General features: G+C 38.9%; 1 protein-coding gene across 11 annotated transcripts in view; it reads right to left on the bottom strand.

Annotated features, from left to right (window-relative positions):
* Positions 1-23173, bottom strand: part of PDE4D (phosphodiesterase 4D) — a 1431601-nt gene that overhangs the window by 139514 nt on the left and 1268914 nt on the right. The window contains exon 8 of one of the 11 annotated variants that reach the window (XM_040452636.1): positions 6147-9117. The exons of 9 other annotated variants lie outside the window; for them this stretch is intronic. In XM_040452636.1, the coding sequence (XP_040308570.1) occupies positions 9044-9117 (74 nt within the window). In that variant the 3' untranslated portion in view covers positions 6147-9043. Of the gene's footprint in view, positions 1-6146; positions 9118-13892; positions 14296-23173 lie in introns of those variants that run through there. One more of the 11 variants, XM_040452639.1, reaches the window with a different exon arrangement.

Raw genomic sequence — 23173 nt, 5'->3', positions numbered from 1 at the left:
GTTTCTAATCATGTGTGGCTCCAACTTGCAATCCTTCCTACATTTACTTCTCCATCCTCATACTTTGCCTTTTGTGATACTCCCCATGACTATACTTTCTCCGAACTTTATTATTTTCAACAATCGATACCGTATAGTTCTTGTCCCCACTTACAGCCACTTTAGGCTCCCAAATCTTTGACATGGTTTATTTTGCTTTAAGAGAAATAGGTTAAGATTTTAAAATTTTAATTATATACATTATAATAATGGGTCTGATACATTCACCTGCAGGTGACTGGAATAACTAAAGGTATAAATTTTAAAGGTAAAAGTAAAGCAAGTTTTCTTTGAATTCATTAAACTTCCTAAAGATTTGATAAGGGGTAGGGATCACAGTTGAGCCAGACAGTGATTTTCCTCAGCTCTTGGAGCAAATGAGTGGGAGAATAAACACAAGTCACATTTACTCTAGCAGTCACTAGAAATATAATTATCTATGTGTGCCATTTGGGAAGCACTGGTCCAAATGATTTCCATGATTCAATACACATGTAAGTTTAAATTGACAACATTCAATAGCAAAACTATTCAGAGGATGTTATTTGATGGAATAATAACATTTTAAATTTTATATTCCATTATAGTACATTTTCCGGTATAGTTTTTTTTGAAATGGTTAATATAGAGAAGCATACTATCAAGGAGCGGATGAAAGTAACACCACCTTCCTCCTCCCTTTAAGGAAAGTTCCTATTGGTATTCCTGTTACATATACAGGCTTGGGACTTTTTGGCATTTACGGCATATTGACATGATTAACATTTTCACTTGATTGAGGGAAGTGGCATTCATTTTTAGCTCTGCTTTGGAATATTATTAACCTGATTTGAAGATAATATATTAGAAATGTCCTTGTCAGTCAAACCCCCTGAGCTGTAGAAATGATCATGTTCTTCAACTTGTTCAGCCTAATTTGACAAGGGTAGCAAGCCAAGATTGTTTCAGGGAAGAGAGATCTTCCTATTGCAGCAGGAATATCTTTATTCCTTTGGTGAAAATTAGTACTAGGATCAGTGTATGTCAAAGAAGACATTGGCATCATTTCACCCAACGCTTTTCCATTCTCTTATTATTTGGATAATTGGAAAATTCACCACAAGAATCCACACTTGTCTGTCTCTCTGTCTCTCTGTTTTTCTGTCTTTCTGTCTCTCTCTCCCTCTCTCCCTCTCTCTCTCTCTCTCACACACACACACACACACACACACACACACACACACACACACACCTATGAAAATCCGGCCACGTGAGGTAGAGATTTTGTTGTAAGAATGAAGCAGAAGACAGCTCCCTTCCTCACCGCTACTCAGAGCTAGAACTCATACTTTTCTAGTAGGAAGAGTAAAGTGGATGCTGACTCTATAACATAGGCTAAAGGCTTTAGAAGTAGAAACCCCGGAGTTTAGATTCTAGCTCTGCCACTTCCTAGCTCTTTGAACACAAGCAAGTTACTTAGCTCTTTAGGTCTCTGCTTTCTCATCTATAAAATGGAGTCCAGAAAGTTCTGAGGATTACACAAAAACATTTACTTGAGGCACTTAACACAATACCTTGTACAAATGAGGCACTCAAATGACAGGTGATACAGCACTAAACTACAGCACACTATATCAGGACACCAGGGAAGCTTAATTTAAGAAGTCTTGGGTCTCATCCATTCTAATTTTGTCAGTAAACTGTAGGTAAGTACACTGGGCCCCTGTGTACTTGGGGCCTTCCCAGGCCCACTTGACCCAATCTACCCCTGGGGCAGAAGCTACTTTCCTAGCTTCCTGGCCATAACAGCCCCAACAAAGTGTTGGTGATCACTGCTACTGCCTCACCTTTTCTGCCTTACCACCCTGGTGGGCCTGGCCTGGGCAAAAGCCTCTGATGTGACAGGAACCATCCAGCTACATGTCAGATGGGGAGCTTCTGGCTTCCTCAGGGATTTCTGGGAGAGTCAAAAGAGTCAAGTTCTGCAGAGCAAGCTGACCAATTTGAGACAAAAGACTTCTGGGCAGAAAAATTGTTCACCCTTTCTCCCCTGGGTGGAATGTTCCAAAACATAGAGGTTCTATACAATCTCACAGGTGATATCTTTTGTAACTTAGCGGCTAGTTGTGTTTCTGGTAAAGGTGTGGCAAGCTTAGTAGTGCAAGGCCTTGGCTTTACTTTTCTTCTCCTCTACTGCTATTCTTTTCACCTTCACCCCTGCCCTCTCTCCTGCTTTCTTGGGATTGCCTGATTCCCCATCCCCTGTAAAATGGGAGCAGGTCTTGGGCTACATCTCAGGAAGTTTGGGCTAAGACTATGACATTTAGGGAAAAAATGAGGCAATGGGAGTACAAGAATAAGAAAATTCACAGTATTTGACACCAATCTACTTATCTATATATAATTCCTGGGATTCTGTCAATAGTGGAAGCTCTTAAGGCCACATTACTGCCTTATTAACAAAGCATAACTGATCAAATCAAGAGCACAAGGGGCCTTTGAAGACAACTCATCATTCCTTTCCTTCCATAGAGTCAAATTTCAATTACAACCGAAGATAACATATTTGTAACCACTTAATCCTGTCTTTCAGGAGAGAAGACAGAGAGACTGAGAGTGAAAAGAGATTTTTCTTTTTGAAAAGTCATGTTCCTTTTTATTTAACTAAAATGTAACAGGATGCTAAAATGCAACGTTGGCATTTTTCTTTTCTTCAGAAATATGCCCACATTTTATAGAGAAAGCTATATATTGAGGTTCTGCTAAAAAAAAAAAAAAGAAAAATAAAGAAAGAAAGAAATGCAATTTTCACATTAAACATAGATTCTAATGTCTGGCATTTCTCCTAGTGCTCGCACATAATTATCCATAATTGCAGTTTTTCCAACAGGGGACCCACGGTAGTCACTCTGATTTATTCCACATTATGTGACCCTCTCACACAGTGATAATGATCTTCAATTCCAGCAGCCCCGGCTGTCGCCTCTCTTCAACCTAGATGGAACACTTTTCCTCTCATGCCTCATGACGTCGAATATAGGAACTCTAGGTTGTTATTCAGGCTTCTTCCATCCTCATTTTCTGTATTTTTTATGACTGCTTTTTGCATAGGCACATTTGCTGAGTTGGCACCTCACAGGTGGTTTGGTTTGTGGCATATTTTAATAGCTATGAAACCATGGGTTCAGCTATTGGGTTGCAATGAATTACATAATGCATGTGCAATTCACTGCACTAACAAGAGGATTTTCCTAAGACCCCAAATGACCCGGGAAACTGACACATGGAAGGACCGCATCTCATCGAATGTCCCCTGACACAGATACACTTATCCTGAAGGGCACGCTCTTGCTCTGAGGGATGGTGGTCTGTGGAGGGCAGACCTGGTAGCCATCCAACTATACTAAGGCACATTTCTTTCTGCTGCTATTTGGTTCATTTTACTTTGGTTTGGTTTGTTTTCTGTTCTTAGCAATCAGGCCGTTTTATGAGTACTTTGGCAAGCAGGAGTCAGAGTTGTTTTCTCTAGGAAAGTTTTAAACTTTCAGCACAGTAGCAATGTGATAGACATTATAAATTCAATGAAATGTGGTCTCTGGTCCAGGTTGGTGGTAACCCTTTTTATTTCTCTTGCTTAATTTACTTAGAAATAAGTGTGATGCTCTAGAGATATTGAGATAAATTGAATGCGGGGCCTGTACGCACAACTGCCTCCGGTCTGAGCTCATTTTCTAGGAATGCTGGTCCCTAGTAGAGGAGGATAGAGTCCATGCAAGCTGTATTTATTTCATTATTCTCATAGTCCATTCATTCATTCCACACATTTAGTATCTTCTGTGAGCCAGGCACCGTGCTAGGTGACACGGTTAACACGTTGAGCAAATCCCGGCCCTAAGATGACACACCGTAAGGTTCTGTTGAAATATAGGGTTTGGCATTCTTTTTCCAAATCTCCATGTATTATAAGGAGGAACATAAGCAAACAATATTATTAATTTATTCACACATTCATTAACCATTCATTTAAAAAAAAATACTGAAGATCTACTATGTGATAGATACCGTACCAAATGCCAGGAAAGTAAGGATAAAAGAGAGCATCTATAAACCATAAGAAAAGGATGAATCTGACTACAGAAATAATTTAAAAGCCTAATTGTTAAAACATCCTAAACAAAGTTAGAGTTAAAAAAATGAAAAAAATTGCCATAAATGGGATCATTTTCTTAATACACCCAGAGCATTAACACATCAAACAAACTGATTCCCCAAGGATAACTGATTTAAGGAATCTTTTACAGGAGGAAACTGTGGCCAATAAACATATGAAAAGGTGATCTATTTTATTTATAATTAAACTAAGTGGCAAAATGTTTGTGAATCCCAGGGTCAGTGGATATGGGAATACACACACATTTGTTTTTAAAGTTTATTATTTTGAGAGAGGAAGAGAGTGAACAAGCAGGGGGAGGGTCAGAGAGAAGGAGAGAGAGAGAGAGAGAGAGAGAGAGAGAGAGAGAGAGAGACAGAGAGACAGAGAATCCCAAACAGGCTCCATGCTGCCAAGGTGGAGCCCAATGTGGGACTGGAACCCATGAACCATGAGACCATAACCTGAGCTGAAACCAAGAGTTGGATGCTTAATGGACAGAGCCACCTGGGTGCCCTGGGAATAAACACATTTTTATGCTGATGGTGGGACTGTTATTTGATGTAGTCTTTGGAAGACAGCTTGGCAATACCTACAAAAATGTTGCAATTTCACTGCTAAGAATTTGTCTAACAAATACACTTACAAAAGGATACAGAAATGTTCAGGTATAAGGAAACTCAAAATGTTATTTGTAGTAGTAAAAGAAAACTGGAAATGACCTTTAAAGTCTATCAACTGAGTTAAATGTATTATTAACTTAAATGGATTATTACATATAAGGGGATACTATGCACCGGGTAACAAGAATGAGGTATAACTCATTGTATTTATATAAACACATACAAAAGAGCCTCAAGACGTGTGGTTCAATTTAAAAGAGTCTGGTGCAGAGTGGTATTTATAATACTATCTGGAAGGATGTGCACGAAACTGTGAACACTTTACTGAACACAGCCATGAACAATTGGAGTTGACACAAGTGACAGCTATTTGCTAATCTGCTCTCTCATGTGATAGCGTTTACTCTATGCAGGGTTCTCTCTGAGTATGTGCTGTTCTAAGATCTTCAGATATTTGCATACAGCTAAAATCAAGAAGAAATGAAGATCAATACATGTTTTCAAATGAATTAGGACTCAGGGTGGGGAGAGAGAGAGAGAGAGAGAGAGAGAGAGAGAGAGAGAGAGAGAGAGACATAGCATCAAGGAGTAGGCAGGGGCATCAACTTACCCCAATTTGCCTAGGACTTTCCTAGTTTGAGCACAGAGTGCCCCATGTGCTAGGAAACTCTTCAGTCCCAGGCAAACAGCTGGGAATGGACTGGAACAGCTGGTCACCCTGGCCTGTCTTGGAGTTACTACAGAGACTTGTGCATTAACCCTATGCACAGGAGAAACTGACGTGAGGAACTCGCTTTCTTGCTTGCATTTTTCTTCCCTATACCTCTTCCTAGATGCCAAAAGGTCTCTGCAGTATTCTCCATCTGGAAGTTCCATCACCGCCCCTTGGTGAAAAAATTTTGACACTTGCTCTAGAGATGTGACTTTCTGGATTAAGATTTCTAAAACTGGGGTTTTCTGGAGGTTGTATAGAGTTTACAGGGGAAGAGAAGCTATTGTAAAAGCATTGAGAGGTATGGAATTTGGGCATGAGGGAAAAATGTTACTTGTGGAGCTAGGAATAATAAATCCAAAGAGGTTTTCAAAGGTAAGGAAAAACCTGATGGTATGACAGGAAGGGATAGAGCAATATTCATTAGAAAAACTGAAATGGTGTCTATGAAAGTAAGTTAAAGATGGGGGGCATTTTAGGGAAAAACTTTCAGAACAAAACACACCAACTCTTAGGAACTACTGGATGTAATCAGCAATTTATATGCTTCTGACACTTTCCATATGACGCAGGATGCTGTGGAAGGAATAGCTGACTACTGTAGAACACTGAAATTATCCCTGGTGGCAGGTGTTGGGCTGTGTGTACACGACCACCCTAACAAGGTTAAAGGAGAAATCCCTGGAGAACCTCATTGTCTTCAGTGTCCATGGCAAGAAGGAAGCCAAACATGGCCACACATGTTATACTACAATCTTGTCCAGAAAGTGGGTGATGTTTCAGATTTGAGAAAGGCATCAGAAGCATAGCTATTCAGTGCATGTGTTTCTCATAATGATGTTGGTATTCCTCTCACATGTGTCCCCACAGTAACCATTTACTGAAAGAAAGCTAATGCCATTTGAGCGTGGTTGCATTTTCTAAGACTTCCTATAGAAAGGAATCCTCATGATTACTTAGAAGTCACTAAGTCTGTTGCCCTCAACATTTTTGCCCATCTAAGGGTGAGTGTGCTCCTTTTTTGCATTGACATATCGGTAGCTATGCCACTTTTGCAAAACCATGTTTATTCTGTACTCTGGACCATTCATTTGATCATTTAATATTTACCAGGGAATAAGTGGGGGCCTGGGGTTTCACAGATGAGTAGGACACAGACTCCATGCTCAGGAGGTAATGGTACATTAGAAAATATAAGACCAACTAACATGACAATGTAAGATGGAAGACATGAGAGAAAGATTTTACAGCAATATGGAAGAGGTAAAGAAGATTACGCTCAGGAGGAATTGAGGAACTGTCTTCAGGGGCAAAGCAGATACCCTCCCGTTTCTGTAAGAGATGAGGGTGGAGAAGACCTTGAAGGGCCACAGAAAAATGTATGCAAAAGCTACAGAGGTATGAGACAGCACAGCTTAATCGGGAAACTGCCAACCACGGGTTAAATCTGGGGGGAGCACAGAATCGAATGGTACGCATGTGGGAGGAAGGAACCAGGCAATGAGGGGAGGGTGGAAGTCAAGGCAGGCAGACTTATTGAGCGCTTATTTTGCCCCAGGCTTTTACATCTGGTATCTCACATGATGGCTTCCACAACCTCCTGACATTGTTCATTACTCCATTATGCCGATGAGGAAACAGAAGATGAGAAAGGTTACACCTGAGCTGACCCACAATTCGAGGCCAAGTGTATCTGATACCAAAGCCCCTGGTCAATTTACCACGAGCCAGTGTTTCTAGGTGAAGGGTAAAGAGTTTAAACTTCACCAGGAAGGCTCTAAGTACTTTCTAATGGGAGTCAGTAGAGAAAGATATAATTATAACTGCATTTTAGAAAAAAAATAATCTGAATCCATGTGCAGGAAGAGCAAGTGGAGGCAGTGATGACAGACAGGAGGACAGAGAAATATTTTTCTCGTTTTTTGGCAACGAAGATCAGAATCTAGTGGCACACACAGACAAGTCCAGGTTTCCTTAGGCCTTGACTTCGTCATACTTGCATTATGCTTAGAAATATGCAAGTGTCAAATACCAATTACGAATCTGAAGATGATGGATTCCAGGAACTCTGACCCATCTTAGAGGGGAGCAGGGCTGGAGAAGGGGCATAAGGGCAAAGTAATGATGAATCTCTAGGACTGAGAAACATAATGAAAATCTCTGCAGATGCAGTTCCATGAATGACTAGAAGACACCCATTCTTAAGGGCGATAGAGATGCTGGGAGCCGGTGAAGCAGTTGTAACTTGCACTTGTGTAATTATTGCAGAGGGTTACACTTTGGTTAAGTGATCCTGTTGCTTTAGAAGTCTGAGATGATGCCTGGCCTAAGAGTTTTCTTTAGCTGCATGTCTCACTGTAGCTATAAATTTCAGTCAAGTTATGTCCTGCAAATTGGGCCTAGTTAAAGAACTCAGGAATGGGGAGGTGGGGGGTGACTGGGATACAGACTCAGGGCTGGTGGAGTTAATTTAATTCTTGGATTGAAAATCTGATAACCATTTTAATCCTCTGTGGTTTGAAAAAGTAGGTCCTTAAAATACATTCATTTGGCACAAATGAAAGCAGTAAAACAAAAATCAGGGAGTGCTGAAATTCTTAGACTAAGGGCTACTTTATCATAAGCTCTAGTAAACAAGACTAGAGACTGTTTCTGGTTGAATCAGAAAAAACATTTTCAGTGAAAAATCTCCATCTGATCTTTCTCAGATACAGTAACAAGACATCTATATTCTACAGTAGGTACAAATGTTTGCCCCAGACGGTCAAGATTTTGAGATGGTAAGCAAACATTTTTAGCATAAACACACGGTTGTAGAAACTAACTTCAAGAGTAATAATATTCCTTAACATGATTTTGTCATAAAAGGTTACAACCTTTACTAGATTTACATCTTAGGGTCAAGGAGATAGTCATTCTTTTAAAGTTGCAACAGTTTGGTTAGATTCAAATCACTAGAGTGTTCCTTTGAAGGCAAACCTTGTTCCTTTGAAGGTAAAATTTATATCTATGCATACATGTTCCATTCGTAAAACTGGAAAGAATCCTTCACAATAAACTATAAATGGTGCATACATACTTTAAATGGATATTATACTTATATGGCAGAGGGAAAATTCTAAAGGTTTGAGGATCCATAGGAGGAAGGAAAATGCAATGTAACATGTAGATAAATGGCAACCCATTTGGTAATTTTTAATGATCATTAATAATCACCATGATTAGTAAATCATTTAAAGAACACATTTCCTACAATTGCTGTTACTTGAAGATTTACAATTAGGTAATAATCTCTTTGCACTTAAAAAATAAAGATATCCCAATGAATATATGATACCACAGTTGAATAATATTTCAGGTCCTTTTCTGTAGCGCATATGCTTGCCTCAGTATGTTGTGATAGCTGTGGAAAACAGTTCACAACTAAAACCATCTTTAAAAAGTAGTTTAGGCTACACCCATATTTCACTGATAAGGCCCAGAAAGATAAAGTAACTTTTTCAAAGTCATGTACATACTTGTAGTCTGTTATTAGCAAAGTCAAGACAATGACAATTTCAGGATCTTGATTTTTGGTGCTTTCTTGGTTCTGAGAAGTTCCTGACAGTCCTGTCCTGGGAAGTAAATAAGATAAGGAGGCAACCAGGTGGGTGGGGCTCCTTACACCACACCTGACTTCATCTAAAGCAGGTCTGCTGTGTGTGTTATGCAGAGTTAAGCTTCTTTCTGAATAAGGTTTACTTAAAGAAAGACCTCTTCTACTAAGTGAAATTTTTTAAATGAGTACATGCTGAACCACACTAATCTGCTAGACATGTGGATGAGAAAATGCTCTAGACATCAGTGGGCACTCTGCATGTTCTAGAAGGTCAGAGCTATGTCATCTTGGAATTTTCTCCAGAATCTAAATTGGTGTCTTACTGCATAAAGGCTATTAGGTCTGGAGGTTCTTTCAGTCACACCTCCAGGGGTTTCCTTCTGACCTCAGTTCCTTAATCACCTCCTTGTTTTTTTTCACTGATCCATGGGATGCAATTAGCTTGCATCTCTTAAGGCCAACCTTGACTTTTTTTGACATACGCACTTTAGAGTTGGGGATATATTCTCCCAGTTGGGACCCACACTTGTGTCTCTGCATAAACCTTGAAACACATGAAAATGAATGAATAAATGAATGAATACGAGTTTGATTGTAACTGCAGAAAAGAGATAAGAGCCAACAAAATAATAATGATGAAATTGATAAGGCTGTAGAGTCCCTGATATTTAACAAAGGAAAATGAGTTCAATCTAGCTTTCCACTGGTCCTCTTAGAAATTTTTCCAACTTCTTTGGGGTGCCTGGGTGGCTCAGTCGGTTAAGCGACCGGTTTCGGCTCAGGTCATGATCTCACAGTCCGTGAGTTCGAGCCCTGCGTCGGGCTGTGTGCTGATAGCTCAGAGCCTGGAGCCTGCTTCAGATTCTGTGTCTCCCTCTCTCTCTGACCCTCCTTCGTTCATGCTCTGTCTCTCTCTGTCTCAAAAATAAACATTAAAAAAATTAAAAAAAAAAAAGAAATTTTTCCAACTTCTTTCTCTCCTTTTTTGTTTCCTATTTTATTCTTGAGAGGCCTCACATCCTTGCCTACCTATAATGTCTTCAGAACTCTTCCCTGAAGGTGTTTTCTTGGTGAATCCTAAAGAAACTTTTTCCCACTAAAATGGAAGTTCAACATGGTGATAAACAGTGATGTCCAGGTAAAATATTATTTGGGGTTAAGTGGGAATATAAAGTAGGATTTGGAAGTGTGTTCTTAAATTTACATTAATAAAATAACATAGTAGCAGAGGTTCTAGGGAGGCACTAAGTTCCTTTCCCTTTCCTTTTTTACCTATCACCCCTTCCTTTATTTTCCTTTATCTTTTCATCCCTCCCTTCTTTCCTTTTTAGAAGCCTCAAATGTTCACTTTTATTTATATACAAACCCTAATTTGACTGGATTTTACAGTTACCATTCCATTTTGAAGAACACTAAAATCAAATGTCACCATCAATAAATCAACTAAAGGATCAAGAAGGTTTATAACATGAGCACAGAAATTGATTTAGCATAAATTAAGACGTATTGACTCAGCCAGAACCCAGTCTGGAATCCAGCTCTGCCATTTACTGTGCATGTCCTTGAGTGAGTTAATCAAAGTAAATCACACATCTTCCTATGAAAAATGGAGATAACACCATCTCCAAGTGTAATTGTAAAGATTAGATGATACTATGCACATAAAAATCTTGGATGTGCCTGGAACATAGTGAATGCTGAATAAATATTATAACTGGTATAGCATTACTGGACATTATAGTATCTTACACTAGGCATATCATTGTGAATTGATAAAGCAAAAGACATTCCAATATTCCACCTAATTAAGCAAATGAGTACTTAAGCAATAATTAATTCATGTACTTCCAGTGTTGTTTACAATTATCTTATTCAAATGATATTTTGTCAAAACTATTTGATCCCTCAGTCATTTTAGATTTTAGGACCAATAAATAATTGACAGGCTTTACACTTAGGAAAGCTCAAGATAGTCTCAAAAATTCCATAGGTTTGGGGCACCCGGGTGGCTCAGTCAGTTTAGCATCCACCTTTTGGTTTTGGCTCAGATCATGATCTCACGGTTCGTGAGTTTGAGCCCAGCATCAGGCTCTCTGCTGTCAGTGCAGAGCTGGCTTTAGATCCTGTCCCCCTCCCTGCCCATCCCTCCCTCTCTCTCCCACTCTCTCTCTCAAATAAATAAACATTAAAAAAAAGAATTCCTCAGGGTTGATGTTGGTTTACTACTTGTCACCATGTGTACCTTTTTCCTGAAGCTGGCTAGCAACGCAGAACAGGGCAAAGGTACTTCAACTCCTTCATGATCACATGTTTTCACTTTAATCCAATTATGGATATTACCACATGTTTTAAAAATCACAGATCCAAATAAAGGAACCATCAGGAATTTCTCTATGGTTTATAAAAGGGAAACATCTTTTATGACTTTATTAGTCTAATTTTCTATTATTGGTAAAGAGAAAAAAAGTATTTCCTTTGTTCTTTGTCTTGTTAAGAAAACCAAGCGCGCTGTGAGTCATGAGATGTGAGTTCTGGCCATTGACCAGCTGTGACCACTGAGTGCTGAGACAAGTCTTCTCTCTAAAATGGACCCTGTGCTGATGATCAGTGAGATCCTTTCCAGCACTAACAGCCTATTATTTCACACCATGTTACTTTTCCAGATGAACTAGAAGGCTGTAAATGGTATATTCAGAGAAGACAAAAGGGGACAGAGTGAAAAAAGGGTGTAGGAGTGTCCTCAAAAAGCAAAGAAAAAACACTCAATGAATGCTATTCATTAGACTGTTAATGAGAAAAAAAAAGATAAGCAGTGTTTTGAATATTGATCTTCACGATATTTCAGCTGTTAAAATTATAGTTAATTGACTGTATACAACAGGGCTTTGTATGTCTTAGACAAGCATTTGTTGAGCACTTTACATTTAGGTGCCAGGGAGTTTGATAAAATTTGCGTTTAATGAAGTCTATCCTGCAATAGCTTGCAAATAAAGTGGGCAAGTAAGAAAATGCAGATTAAAAAAAGTGTATTCATTTTGAGAGAGCCAGAGAGAGTGTGCACACGTGGGAGAGGTTATGGAGTGTGCAGAGAGAGAGTGTGCACATGTGGGTCAGCTCAGGTCATGATCTCACCATTGGTGAGTTGGAGCACTGCATCAGGCTCTGTACTGACAACTCAGAGCCTAGAGCCTAGAGCCTGCTTCCGATTCTGTGCGTCCCTTTCCCTCTGCCCCTTCCCCACTCGCTGCTGTTTCTCTCTCTCAAAAATAAACAAACATTAAAAAAAATTATAAAAAGTTGGATGCCAAACCAGCTGAGCCACCTGAAAAATGAAGATTTAATATAAATTTCCTAAAAAGTGACACACAAGTCACATCCAAACAAAATATCATCCTAGTTGAGTAACCTAGGGTTATGACTTAAATGGTTTACATGTTTAACACATGTCTTTGGATCTCTCTTTTAGAGATCCTTTCTCTTCAACAATTTAAAAATGATTACCCAGAAGCAACTGTGTTGTTATTTTATACATGCTATTACTTTTTTAAAAAAATGTTAAAGTAATGTGTTTTAGAGAATATATACCCATTGAAAGATATTACAGTAGAAAATATATACCCATTAAAGATATGATGGTAGAAAACATAGAGGAGGTTTTTCTCTAATTTTAAAGAAAAGAAAAGGTAAATTTAACGCAATGACCATTTTCAAGTGCAAAGGTGTATTTGTTGAAGGCTTTTTGTGTGTTGCATGCTCTCCATAGAGTCTCATTTAATCTTTGTAATAACTATGGTATTATCACCATTCTGTGTGACAGATGATAGAAATGAGACTCATGGAGGTCAAGTGATTTTTCTGAATTCACCAGGTAATTAATTAGGAAAGTATGATAGACTCTAAAACTCATGTTCTTCCTATTTTCTCAAGCTTCTTCTCATTCTTAGCACTTCTCTGGAATTGTGTGTACAGGCAGGAGGCAGAGGGCACCTGCTTTTCACTTCTGAAAGACAGAAATGGATGAAGAAAATAATCCTGTGAGATTTGCTGACCAGCTTGGGTTACAAAAAAATGTACATCTATCTTCCCTGTGGGTTTTTTTGAAAAAGATTCGCAATGAATGAACTTTAAATGCAATTTTCTATTTTCCTACAAAGAACGTGCAGGTCCTTCCTAGAGATTTAAGACCGCTACTGAACAACAACAACAACAACGACAACAACAACAACAAAACACTCTGTCAGAGAGGGGTAAAAGCTTGCTTCGTTGCCATACAAGATATCCTATATCTAATATCGTCAAATCCTAATTGAAAACTGCTGATTTCATTTACATAGTCCCATGTTCAGGTAAAATATGCATTGTTTGTAATGGATATAAATATATTTAAAAATGGATAAGAAACTTTTAAGATATGTCTCTGAAGACAAGTTTAATAGGTTTTGGAAAAATATAATCTTGTTCTTATTTTTAAATTAAAAATATTATTTATTTTTGACAGAGACAGAGACAGAGCATGAGCAGGGTAGGGGCAGGGAGAGAGGGACACACAGAATCCAAAGCATTCTCCAGGCTCTGAGCTGTCAGCACAGAGCTTGATGTGGGGCTCGAATTCACAAACTGTGAAATTGTGACCTGAGCCAAAGTCGGACACTTAACCGACTGAGCCATCCAGGCATCCCAATCTTATTTTTAAAAAATACTGAAAAAAAACACAGGAAGATTTTTTTCCCTATTGATATCTTTCAAAATATTAACCTAATAATATTAAACATTTCTTATATTATATTTTTAAAAGGTTGCTAGAAAATACATATCTTACTTTTACACGCATAAAACGTGTTTACATAGCACAAAAGAAACACCATTTCAAATTTTGGAACCCTTTGAATTTTGTATTTTGAAGCATGAGGATATATTATTTATTAAAATGTTTTCAATTATGAAAAAATTTCCTAGGTTTGAGGTGTAATCCCTAAATGTAGTGTAGGATAGAAATGTAATATTTTCAAAGCCACTGAAGACGGTCATTTCCTTGAAGTGAGTAAATGAGATAGTTATTTATTTCATCAAGAAATGGAAACGGTCTGACTCACTTTCTTCCAAATCAAATAATGCGGTCCAGTGAAAATTGTTGAAAGAGTTTTGATTCTTTTATTCCCAAATTGGATTTGGAGAGTTTCTTCTTATTCAGACTCTGTCGCGAGCAAAGCAGCAAGACTGAGACTTAGATAATGTAATTGGATAAGGCTTTACAGAAAAACTGCAGAAAATAATCATGTATGACTTTATTTCTTCAGTAAAAAACATACCTTTATAAAATATATAGAAATGCTGAAAAGAGTATATTTAAGTTAGAATTCTACTCCCCTTGAACAACTCTTTCCCACCTCTGACCATAACGTCAACAGGTAAGGACATGTCAATTCCACACCAATTTGAAAAATTGACTATTTTGCACTTGTGTTTCAAATATTCCTTACAATTCAACAAAAAAGAAATTCTTATGCTGCAGTTGAGAGGAGCGATAGGTACATTTAAAAAGTAGGGAAAGGGGCACCTGGGTGGCGCAGTCGGTTAAGCGTCCGACTTCAGCCAGGTCACGATCTCGCGGTCCGTGAGTTCGAGCCCCGCGTCGGGCTCTGGGCTGATGGCTCAGAGCCTGGAGCCTGTTTCCGATTCTGTGTCTCCCTCTCTCTCTGCCCCTCCCCCGTTCATGCTGTCTCTCTCTGTCCCAAAAATAAATAAAAAACGTTGAAAAAAATTAAAAAAAAAAAAAAAGTAGGGAAAGAAAGACCTCTTAAGAGCTTTCAGTTGAACTGGAGGAGATTTTTTCTTAAACCCAAATATTGTCTACACCATGAAATCATTTTTAAGAAGGATTGTTTTGAATAAAATTGATAAAATTCAGTGCTTGTCAAAGCTGCCTACATTTTTCAATGAGTTGGGCAGTGTGAGTCATCTACAGTCTCATCTTGAATTCAACCCCTGGAAACCAAAAGTTGTGAAACTCTTTAAATCTCTACTCCTTTAACACTTCTCTAAATAAATGGCATTTAGAACTTTGTAAGGTCTTGTTTTTGTCTCTAAAATCCTAAATCGGATTTTAAAATCTTTCTACAGTAACTCAAAAGAGTTTTAATTTGGGGCGCCTGGGTGGCGCAGTCGGTTAAGCGTCCGACTTCAGCCAGGTCACGATCTCGCAGTCCGTGAGTTCGAGCCCCGCGTCGGGCTCTGGGCTGATGGCTCAGAGCCTGGAGCCTGTTTCCGATTCTGTGTCTCCTTCTCTCTCTGCCCCTCGCCCGTTCATGCTCTGTCTCTCTCTGTCCCAAAAATAAATAAACGTTGGAAAAAAAAATTAAAAAAAAAATGTTTAAAAGAGTTTTAATTTAGGAACTATATGTCCTCATATAGATTCTCTTGCCAAAATTTCTGTTTCTCTCCGATGGTGTCCATCAAGTGAGATACGGTAATTACTTCCCCCCATAAAATTCTATCATTTGAATAGTGTCTTCTTCACCTTCTCCTTCTATTGTCTCCACAATCTTTCAGGAGGAGAACTGTTACAATGTCACCCATACTAAATTGTATTAGGCCCAGTGTATGATTTATCGGTATGAGGGGATTTTCAAATGTCTTCCTAACTCAACAGCCACTGTCATCATTTATATCTGAGTTATTTCCTGTTTTTCTTAGTTCAGGGATGACTTGCTACTGAAGCCAGTGATCTTTACTTTGTAAGTTAGTCATGTCATTATTGGAAGTATCCTCAATTAGAAAAACAAAAACAAAAACAAAAACTCATTTTCCTAAACTGTTGACTGACTTGGTTGGGATTTTGGCGGTGGTTATTTTAGATTTCTGTCTCTATAATGTATAGGCTATGTGACCTTATTTCAGTTGAGAGTAGAGGAGGAATATTATATTTTAAAAGTGGGAAAGAAACAGTAAGACCTTTCAGTTGAACTGAAGAAGGCTTTTCTTTTTTCTTCTTATTGTAACTCTTCAAATATTGTCTAAACCCTCACGTAATTCCTCTTCTTTAAGTTTCTGTGTTCTCAGATGACAACGACAGACCTGCACCTCACATAGTATGCGGAGGGGGAAATAATAATGCAAGTAGGAAGCTTAGCCCAGCACATGGCATAATAAGCACTCAGGGTAAGTTATGTGTTATTACTTTGATTGGGTATTAATTGTATTTTACATACAACCTATTCTCCCTGGAATACATCCATCACCAACGAAGACTTTTTAGAAGGAACTCCATGGATGATATTGTTATTCATTGGACCTATAAATAAGGATTCACTGGAAATAAAACTATTTACTAAAGGGTGCCTGTGTAGCTCAGTTGGGTAACTCAGTTGGTCCAACTCCTGGTTTCGGCTCAGGTCATGATCTCACGGCTTTGTGGTTTCGAGCCCCCATTCGGGCTCCATGCTATCTCTGTCTCTCTCAAAATGAATAAATAAATAAACTTAAAAAAAAACACTTACTAAAACCAAATACAGATTATATATATCATATATATACGTGTGTGTGTGTGTGACATATATATGATATACATATGGTATAAAATCTATATATAATTAAAAAAAATTTTAACATTTATTTATTTTTGAGACAGAGAGAGAGACAGACCATGAACGGGGGAGGGTCAGAGAGAGGGAGACACAGAATCTGAAACAGGCTCCAGGCTCTGAGCTGTCAGCACAGAGCCCGACGCTGGGCTCGAACTCATGGACCGCAAGATCATGACCTGAGCCGAAGTCAGCCGCTTAACTGACTGAGCCACCCAGGGGCCCCTATATATAATTTTTTAAGAATTGGTTTTGTTCTAAATAGGTTTTGTTCTAAATAATGAAAAAATATTTTCATTATTTTCAGGTACATGTGATTCAAATACACCAATGATGTTTATTGTTCCAAGGAAAAGCTAACTAATATTAGGCTGTGGAATCCTGTAATGCTTTTGCTTAATGTGAGCCTGGGCATATGGATTATGTGTAAGAAAGAGATGCTAGACCTATTTTGGTAGTAATGGTACTCATCATTGCCTAAACCTGGCAATCATTAGCTCACAGATTTTGGTGCTTTGAGCAAAGGTGTTAATTATTTCTCTCCTCCCTTTCTTCAAGAGTTCCCCTTACTTAAAGACTACCATTTTCTCTTAAACTAACACACATCCTCAGGCTTAACTAGACAGAAAAGCAAACATGGAAGAAGTTGATGGGCAAACAACAATGAATCTGAGTGCATATTCCCCATTTGATTCCAAAACTAATGCCAAAGTCAGTTTGGTCAATAGTACATATTTCCTCTTAATCACTGAGGTGTCAATAGAAACAACAAGAATTCGGGGTCAACACCTTTCCATAGTGTTAAGTTCATTCACTAAGGTACCAGGTTCTTTCAGGTGCTATCTTATTTGGATTTTAATTTGTCCTAACATTCCTCCAAAAACGATTACAGCACACCACATCACTGTATCCATTTAACTCCCAAACCACGGGGAAACTGGCTGCAGCTTCAAACAACACTATTAAAAATACCACAGGGGAACCTTGGAGTAGGAATTCCAGGCACAAGTACAGCAGAGGGACAAAGAGAGGCTGTAAAGACCTTGAGTGATACTGGGATGGAGATTTAGCAGAATTTCAGAGTCTGAAACAACAGTCCTTAAGATTCTTATGTCAGGTTCCCAGGGCTGGTTCCGTGTGGTTGTGCAGGTTTGTTAAAAGTCAGGATAAACTTCGTCTCTCCTTGCCTCCCTTGCATTTGTCTTGTCAATAGGTTTGTGACCCAGTGTAACTACAACTCACAAAGGCTTGGCAAAGTTGTCCAAAAGGAGGCTCCCTGTTACTGGGCCTTGCAAAGAACAGCAGACTCATTAGTGCATATTTTCTCTTTGAACCTGGATATCTTTATTGTGCCATCTAAGCAATTAATTGGAAGTCTTCTGGTGAAATCCTGACTCTAAGGGTTTAAAATGCAAGCGCAGAAATTAGCACAGCCAGGGCTACATGAGAGGCCCCAGGCATCCAAATGTGAATGAGTGTTTTGGAAATCTAGCAGACTTAATGGATTAGTCTAGAGTCCTGCCACTTGGGAGGTCCAAATTCAGGGCCTTAGATCTGGGAAGAAGATGTTACAGTTGTGTTGGTAAAGGAGGAGTCGGAAGAAGAAAGAGCAAAGGAAGGAAGAGGAGCCAGTGCGGCCTTTCAAAAAAAGACACCTTTTCTGGGGGGGAGAACAGCAGAGCAGCTCATGCTTTCAAGCTCTTAAACAGAATCATTGCAAACTGAGCATAACAACAGAAGAAAAGGGGTTTGGCATAAACTTGTTCATTCTTCTTGATTGGCTTACATGCTTCTGGATTCTTCTTAGAAGATCCAGTCTGCTAGACATGATTATTTATTTTAGCAGGAGATTCCAGGAGCACAGGAAAGCTGGGCTTCTTCTGGTCTGCCACTCTCGTGGAGTTTTTCCTCTGTATCACATATTTGTTTGGAATTTTACATTCTGCCCTGTGAATATTTTATTAATAGACACCTCCCTTCTCCTGGCTCCCAGGCTATAGGGACTCAGGACAGGGATAATGCTTCTTTTGGTCATCATTGTATCCTAAGACCCCTGCTTAGGTCTGGCACATGGAGACCATCACAAAATTACCTGTTAAAAGAATATTATCTAAAATGTGAAATAGACCAGGTCTGGAGATCTAACCCAAAGGCAAGCAATTCATGGGCGCACAAGTAACAATGGCCTCTAATAAATGTGCCTAGAATAAAAAATTGTCTACTTCTAGTTATAAATATGCAGGTTCTAGTTAACTGAAATTGTCAATGAGAAACTACAAACAAGGTAACTTGTGGCAGGAGAAATAAACAAAACAAAACAAACACATGTATAGATGGTCTGAAGTAAAGTCAGACAGAACTAGAAAAGCTATAGCAAAGCTGGGACACTGAAGAAGTAGGTTAAGAAAAAGAAAACACCAGACATGCAAACAAACAAACAGGAGAGTCTCAAGAAAGATACTCTATGTCCTACCTCAGAAGATTAACTTGCAGTTCTCTAGAACTGTGATGAGTCCTCCAAACTTTCATGCCCTAATCCTTGTAAGAATGATGTGTATTTTGATCTAGTTATTTCTGATAACTGAGCCAATCTGATGGAAATGCTCCCATATGCTGATGCGGGACCTTCGTGAATTACTGTGTGAAGATGCCTGCTTGTTGCCAGTAGCCTGGGACCTGGAGTGCTTTCTTGGAACTCTCAAGAGTGGTTCCAGGAAAAGTCACCCAATAACCTTAATTCAAGGAAATGAAACTCTTCTGTTTTGTACTGGCTGTTTGAAAATATGGTCACTTGAGTGAAATAGAATTTCTTCCAAGTACTACATCATGGTATACTCCTCAACATTTACTGCAGTTATACATAGGAATTTGACTTGTCTTGAATCTCACAGTCCTAGAGTTGGTTTCTGTTTGCTGCCTGGAGCTCACTTCCTGGTAGTGATCTTAGCAAGATGCATCATCTTTTTCAACTCACTGGAGACCATCTGGGGTTCAACAAAAACCTAATTTGCAAGATATCTGGCAGCAATGAAATTCCCGTTTATAACTGCTTTATAATCATGAACAGCACTCCTTCTGTATAGGAGCAGAGTGGCACAGGCTTTTCTTGAATCTATACTTGTGCTTAAAACCACACCCCCCTCCTAACTCATGCACAGATGTTGGGAAAACAACTGTAAAGAATGACAGAGGGGCAGGGTCTCAGCGGTCTGGCAGACACTGCGGTGAGGAATGAGGAGGTATCATGAGGGAAGAAGGGGGTGTATTCTGGAAGCTTGGAATTAACATGGTAAATAGGGTAAGGAAAGGGACATTAGATAAGATATGGGAGATCATAGAGAAAAAGCGAAGGAGGCAGAGCAGAGAGTAGGAAAAAAAGGAGACAGGATAAAATGAAAGGAAAAATGGGAGAAAATGCAGTGGAGAATACGAGAAAAAAGGAGCTATGGAAGAAACAAAAGTGAATGACAGTGAAATGAAAGGGAAGCAATAGAGGGTTGTTTTCTGGGTATAGAATCTGAAATATAACTACCAGGGTTTGAATCCCAGCTGTCAACTTTTCAGAATAATGATTATGGGAAATTATGACTATCAGCCTCAGTTTCTTCTTCTGCAAAATGCTGTAATAATCCTACCTAACGAAGTTGTGAGAATTGTGTGATCATGTGTGTCATCTTAGCACAGAGTGTGGCACAGAGTTGGTGTTACTGTTAATGAGGTTAGAAGAGAGGGGAGCAGAAGAACGAAAGAAGAACAAGATGGAGGAAGTAGGAAGGAGAGATATTTAGATAGTAGAAGAATGAGAAAGAAAGAAGTTAATTTCTCCTAATGATTTTAACCTTTCTTTACCCATATTATAATTCAAGTTTCTATGCCCACTATATTATTTCTACATGTTTTAATGACAATTGGGAAAAAACAAGTACATATTGAATATCCTTTTTAAAATGTATTTTTATATTGAACTAACCTACAGTAGGTTGTATTTCTTTAAGAGTTGAAATTATTCCCTGGAAATGAGTAAGATCAAGGCTACATGATGCTAAACCAGTCATCCAAAAAACCCATTTATTTTCCCTTCCTCCTTACTGAATTGACCGGCCATTTGATGGAACTAAATGAATTGACTGGTTATTCTGAAATGTGTTAACCCAGCTATAGCCTGTAGGAAGAATAGAGAACCTAGTGTTCTTGGTGATGTACCTTTCCAAGTTTCTCTCCCCAACACTAACCACTTCCTTTTATTTGAAGTCATTTTGCTTTTCTCATTAGTCTCACAATCCAGGGCTAGTGTTGGGTACTGAGGCATCCCTAAGTCCAAGACCATAAAACAATGTAATGGAATTGGACCAAGTATAAAAGGAAGGAACTATGGAGTTAGTTGTCCTTACCCTCTCAAGAAAAAAAGAACAGTGGAACGGTAGGTAAAGTATGAAAAAGATATTAAAGAGATCTATTCTTTTTCTTCCAACAAATAACTTTATTTTTTTAGGTTCATTTATTTATTTTGAGAGCACGCACACACAAACATGAGTGGGGGAAGCGCAGAGAGAGAGAGAGACTCCCAAGTAAGTAAGCTCTGCACTGTCAAGCTCCACGCTGCCAACGTAGGGCTCCAACTCACGGACCATGATATCATAACCTGCATCAAAATCAGGAGTTAGTCGCTTAACTGAATGAGCCACCCAGGCACCCCAAAGAGATCTATTCTTATATTAGGGAGGAGATAGGAAGCCACAGCCCAAATCAGAAGGAGAAAACGCTTCATACTCCTTGCATAAGTGCTCCAAAGTGCCCTTGGCATGGAGCTGTGCACTTGTCACATCACAGACATGCCTCCTTAGAATTTCCACAAAGCTGGAGAAATAGTGTGCTCACAGGCTTGCAGTGAGGTGATAGGCCAACCTTCAATGACCATGAGTTAGGCTACTCTTAAATGCCATTCAGAATAAACCGAAAGGAGTTTTATCTTTTTCACATACACATGCCCTTCCATAGGACCATGCGAGTTATTTAAAATAGTGGCCAATGAACCCAGGCCAGTTATGACACTGCTTCTCACATTTTTCTCATTCAGAGGTAAGACAATAGAGAGGTCTCCCACTGGTCCCTTCTTTCACGTTATTCCCTTCTATCAAAGGGGTTAAGAAGCACAGTTTTATTCTATATTCTTTCCTGTGCAGGAGAAACAAAGTTTTCAGTGTTGCCTTCTACTGCCTTATGTTTTGCTTCTACACTCTATTTAATAGCAATTTTAACATGTTCTGAGAGATCTGTGTAAGGACCTCTTGACTCCAGGTCTTTTGGACACGGAAGTTGATCACGATGGTGTTCTAGCACCGTATACTGCACAGTGAAGACACAACAAAAGAATTAACATCTTATTGGGGAGGCAACAGGAATAGAGAGGCAAAAACTACAATTTTTAGAACAATTTCATTAGAGTTATGCCAGAGGTAGCTATGGGGGCTATGGGAGAAGATGGGCCTGGCCCAACTTGGGGAACAGGGCAGGTCTTGGATTCAGGTGTCATCGTACCCAAACAATTAGGTGAACTGAGCCAAGAAATTAAGAGAAGAAAGTGAGGGGTACCTGGGTGGCTCAGTCAGTTAAGCATCATGGTTCATAAATTCGAGCCCTGCATCCTCAGCACAGAGTCTGCTTGGGATTCTCTCTCTCACTCTCTTTCTACCCCTCTGCATGCATGCAAGCTCACATTCTCTCTCTCTCTCCCTTCCTCCCCCACCCTCTCTCTTCTGTCTCTCCCTCTCTCTCTGTCTCTCTCCCTCTCAAAATAAATAAAAATTAAAAAGAGAGCAAAGTGAGTTCTAGATGGTAAGAAGAGAGAAGCAAATGCAGATAGCTATGAAACATGGCACACATGGACGGAAGAAGTTGGCTACTGGAAGAGGCAGGTGGTCCTGTGTACCACTGCCAAGGAGATCAGATTTTATCTTCAGGCTTATCACAGAAGGGTTTTAAGCAGGGAAGAGACATTGTGAGACTAATTTTTCAACTATATCAATTCGGTTGCACTGCAGAGCAGACAGCAAAGTTAAGGGGAATACACAAAAGACAGACTATTTAAGAAAGTGGTTCTCAAATGTTTTGATATATAGTAAGAAATACATTTTCATGGAAAAAGGCTATGAATGTTTGTGTGTATGTCAACAATTTCAGAAAACAACACTTATCCTTGATATTATAGATGTGACTTTACATTGTATTACTTTCTATTCAATTCCATGATATATATATATGTATATATACATATATATATATACATATATATATATATATATTACAAAATGCTAAATGCAACTGACAGTTTCAAAATACTACTTCTGTATTCTGGGGTGAGCTGATGAGTACCTGATCTGGAGAAATATCAGTGGCATGGAGAAGAGAGAACAGGTCTGACAAATATTTATGAAGTAAACTAAAAATATAGTTATTTATTTGATGGAGGAGTGTATGATTTCCAAGTTTCAG

The sequence above is a fragment of the Herpailurus yagouaroundi genome, unplaced genomic scaffold (genome assembly GCF_014898765.1).
Source record: "Herpailurus yagouaroundi ecotype Mexico unplaced genomic scaffold, PumYag 29, whole genome shotgun sequence".
NCBI lineage: Eukaryota > Metazoa > Chordata > Mammalia > Carnivora > Felidae > Herpailurus > Herpailurus yagouaroundi.
This window is presented reverse-complemented; position numbering and strand designations above follow the sequence as displayed.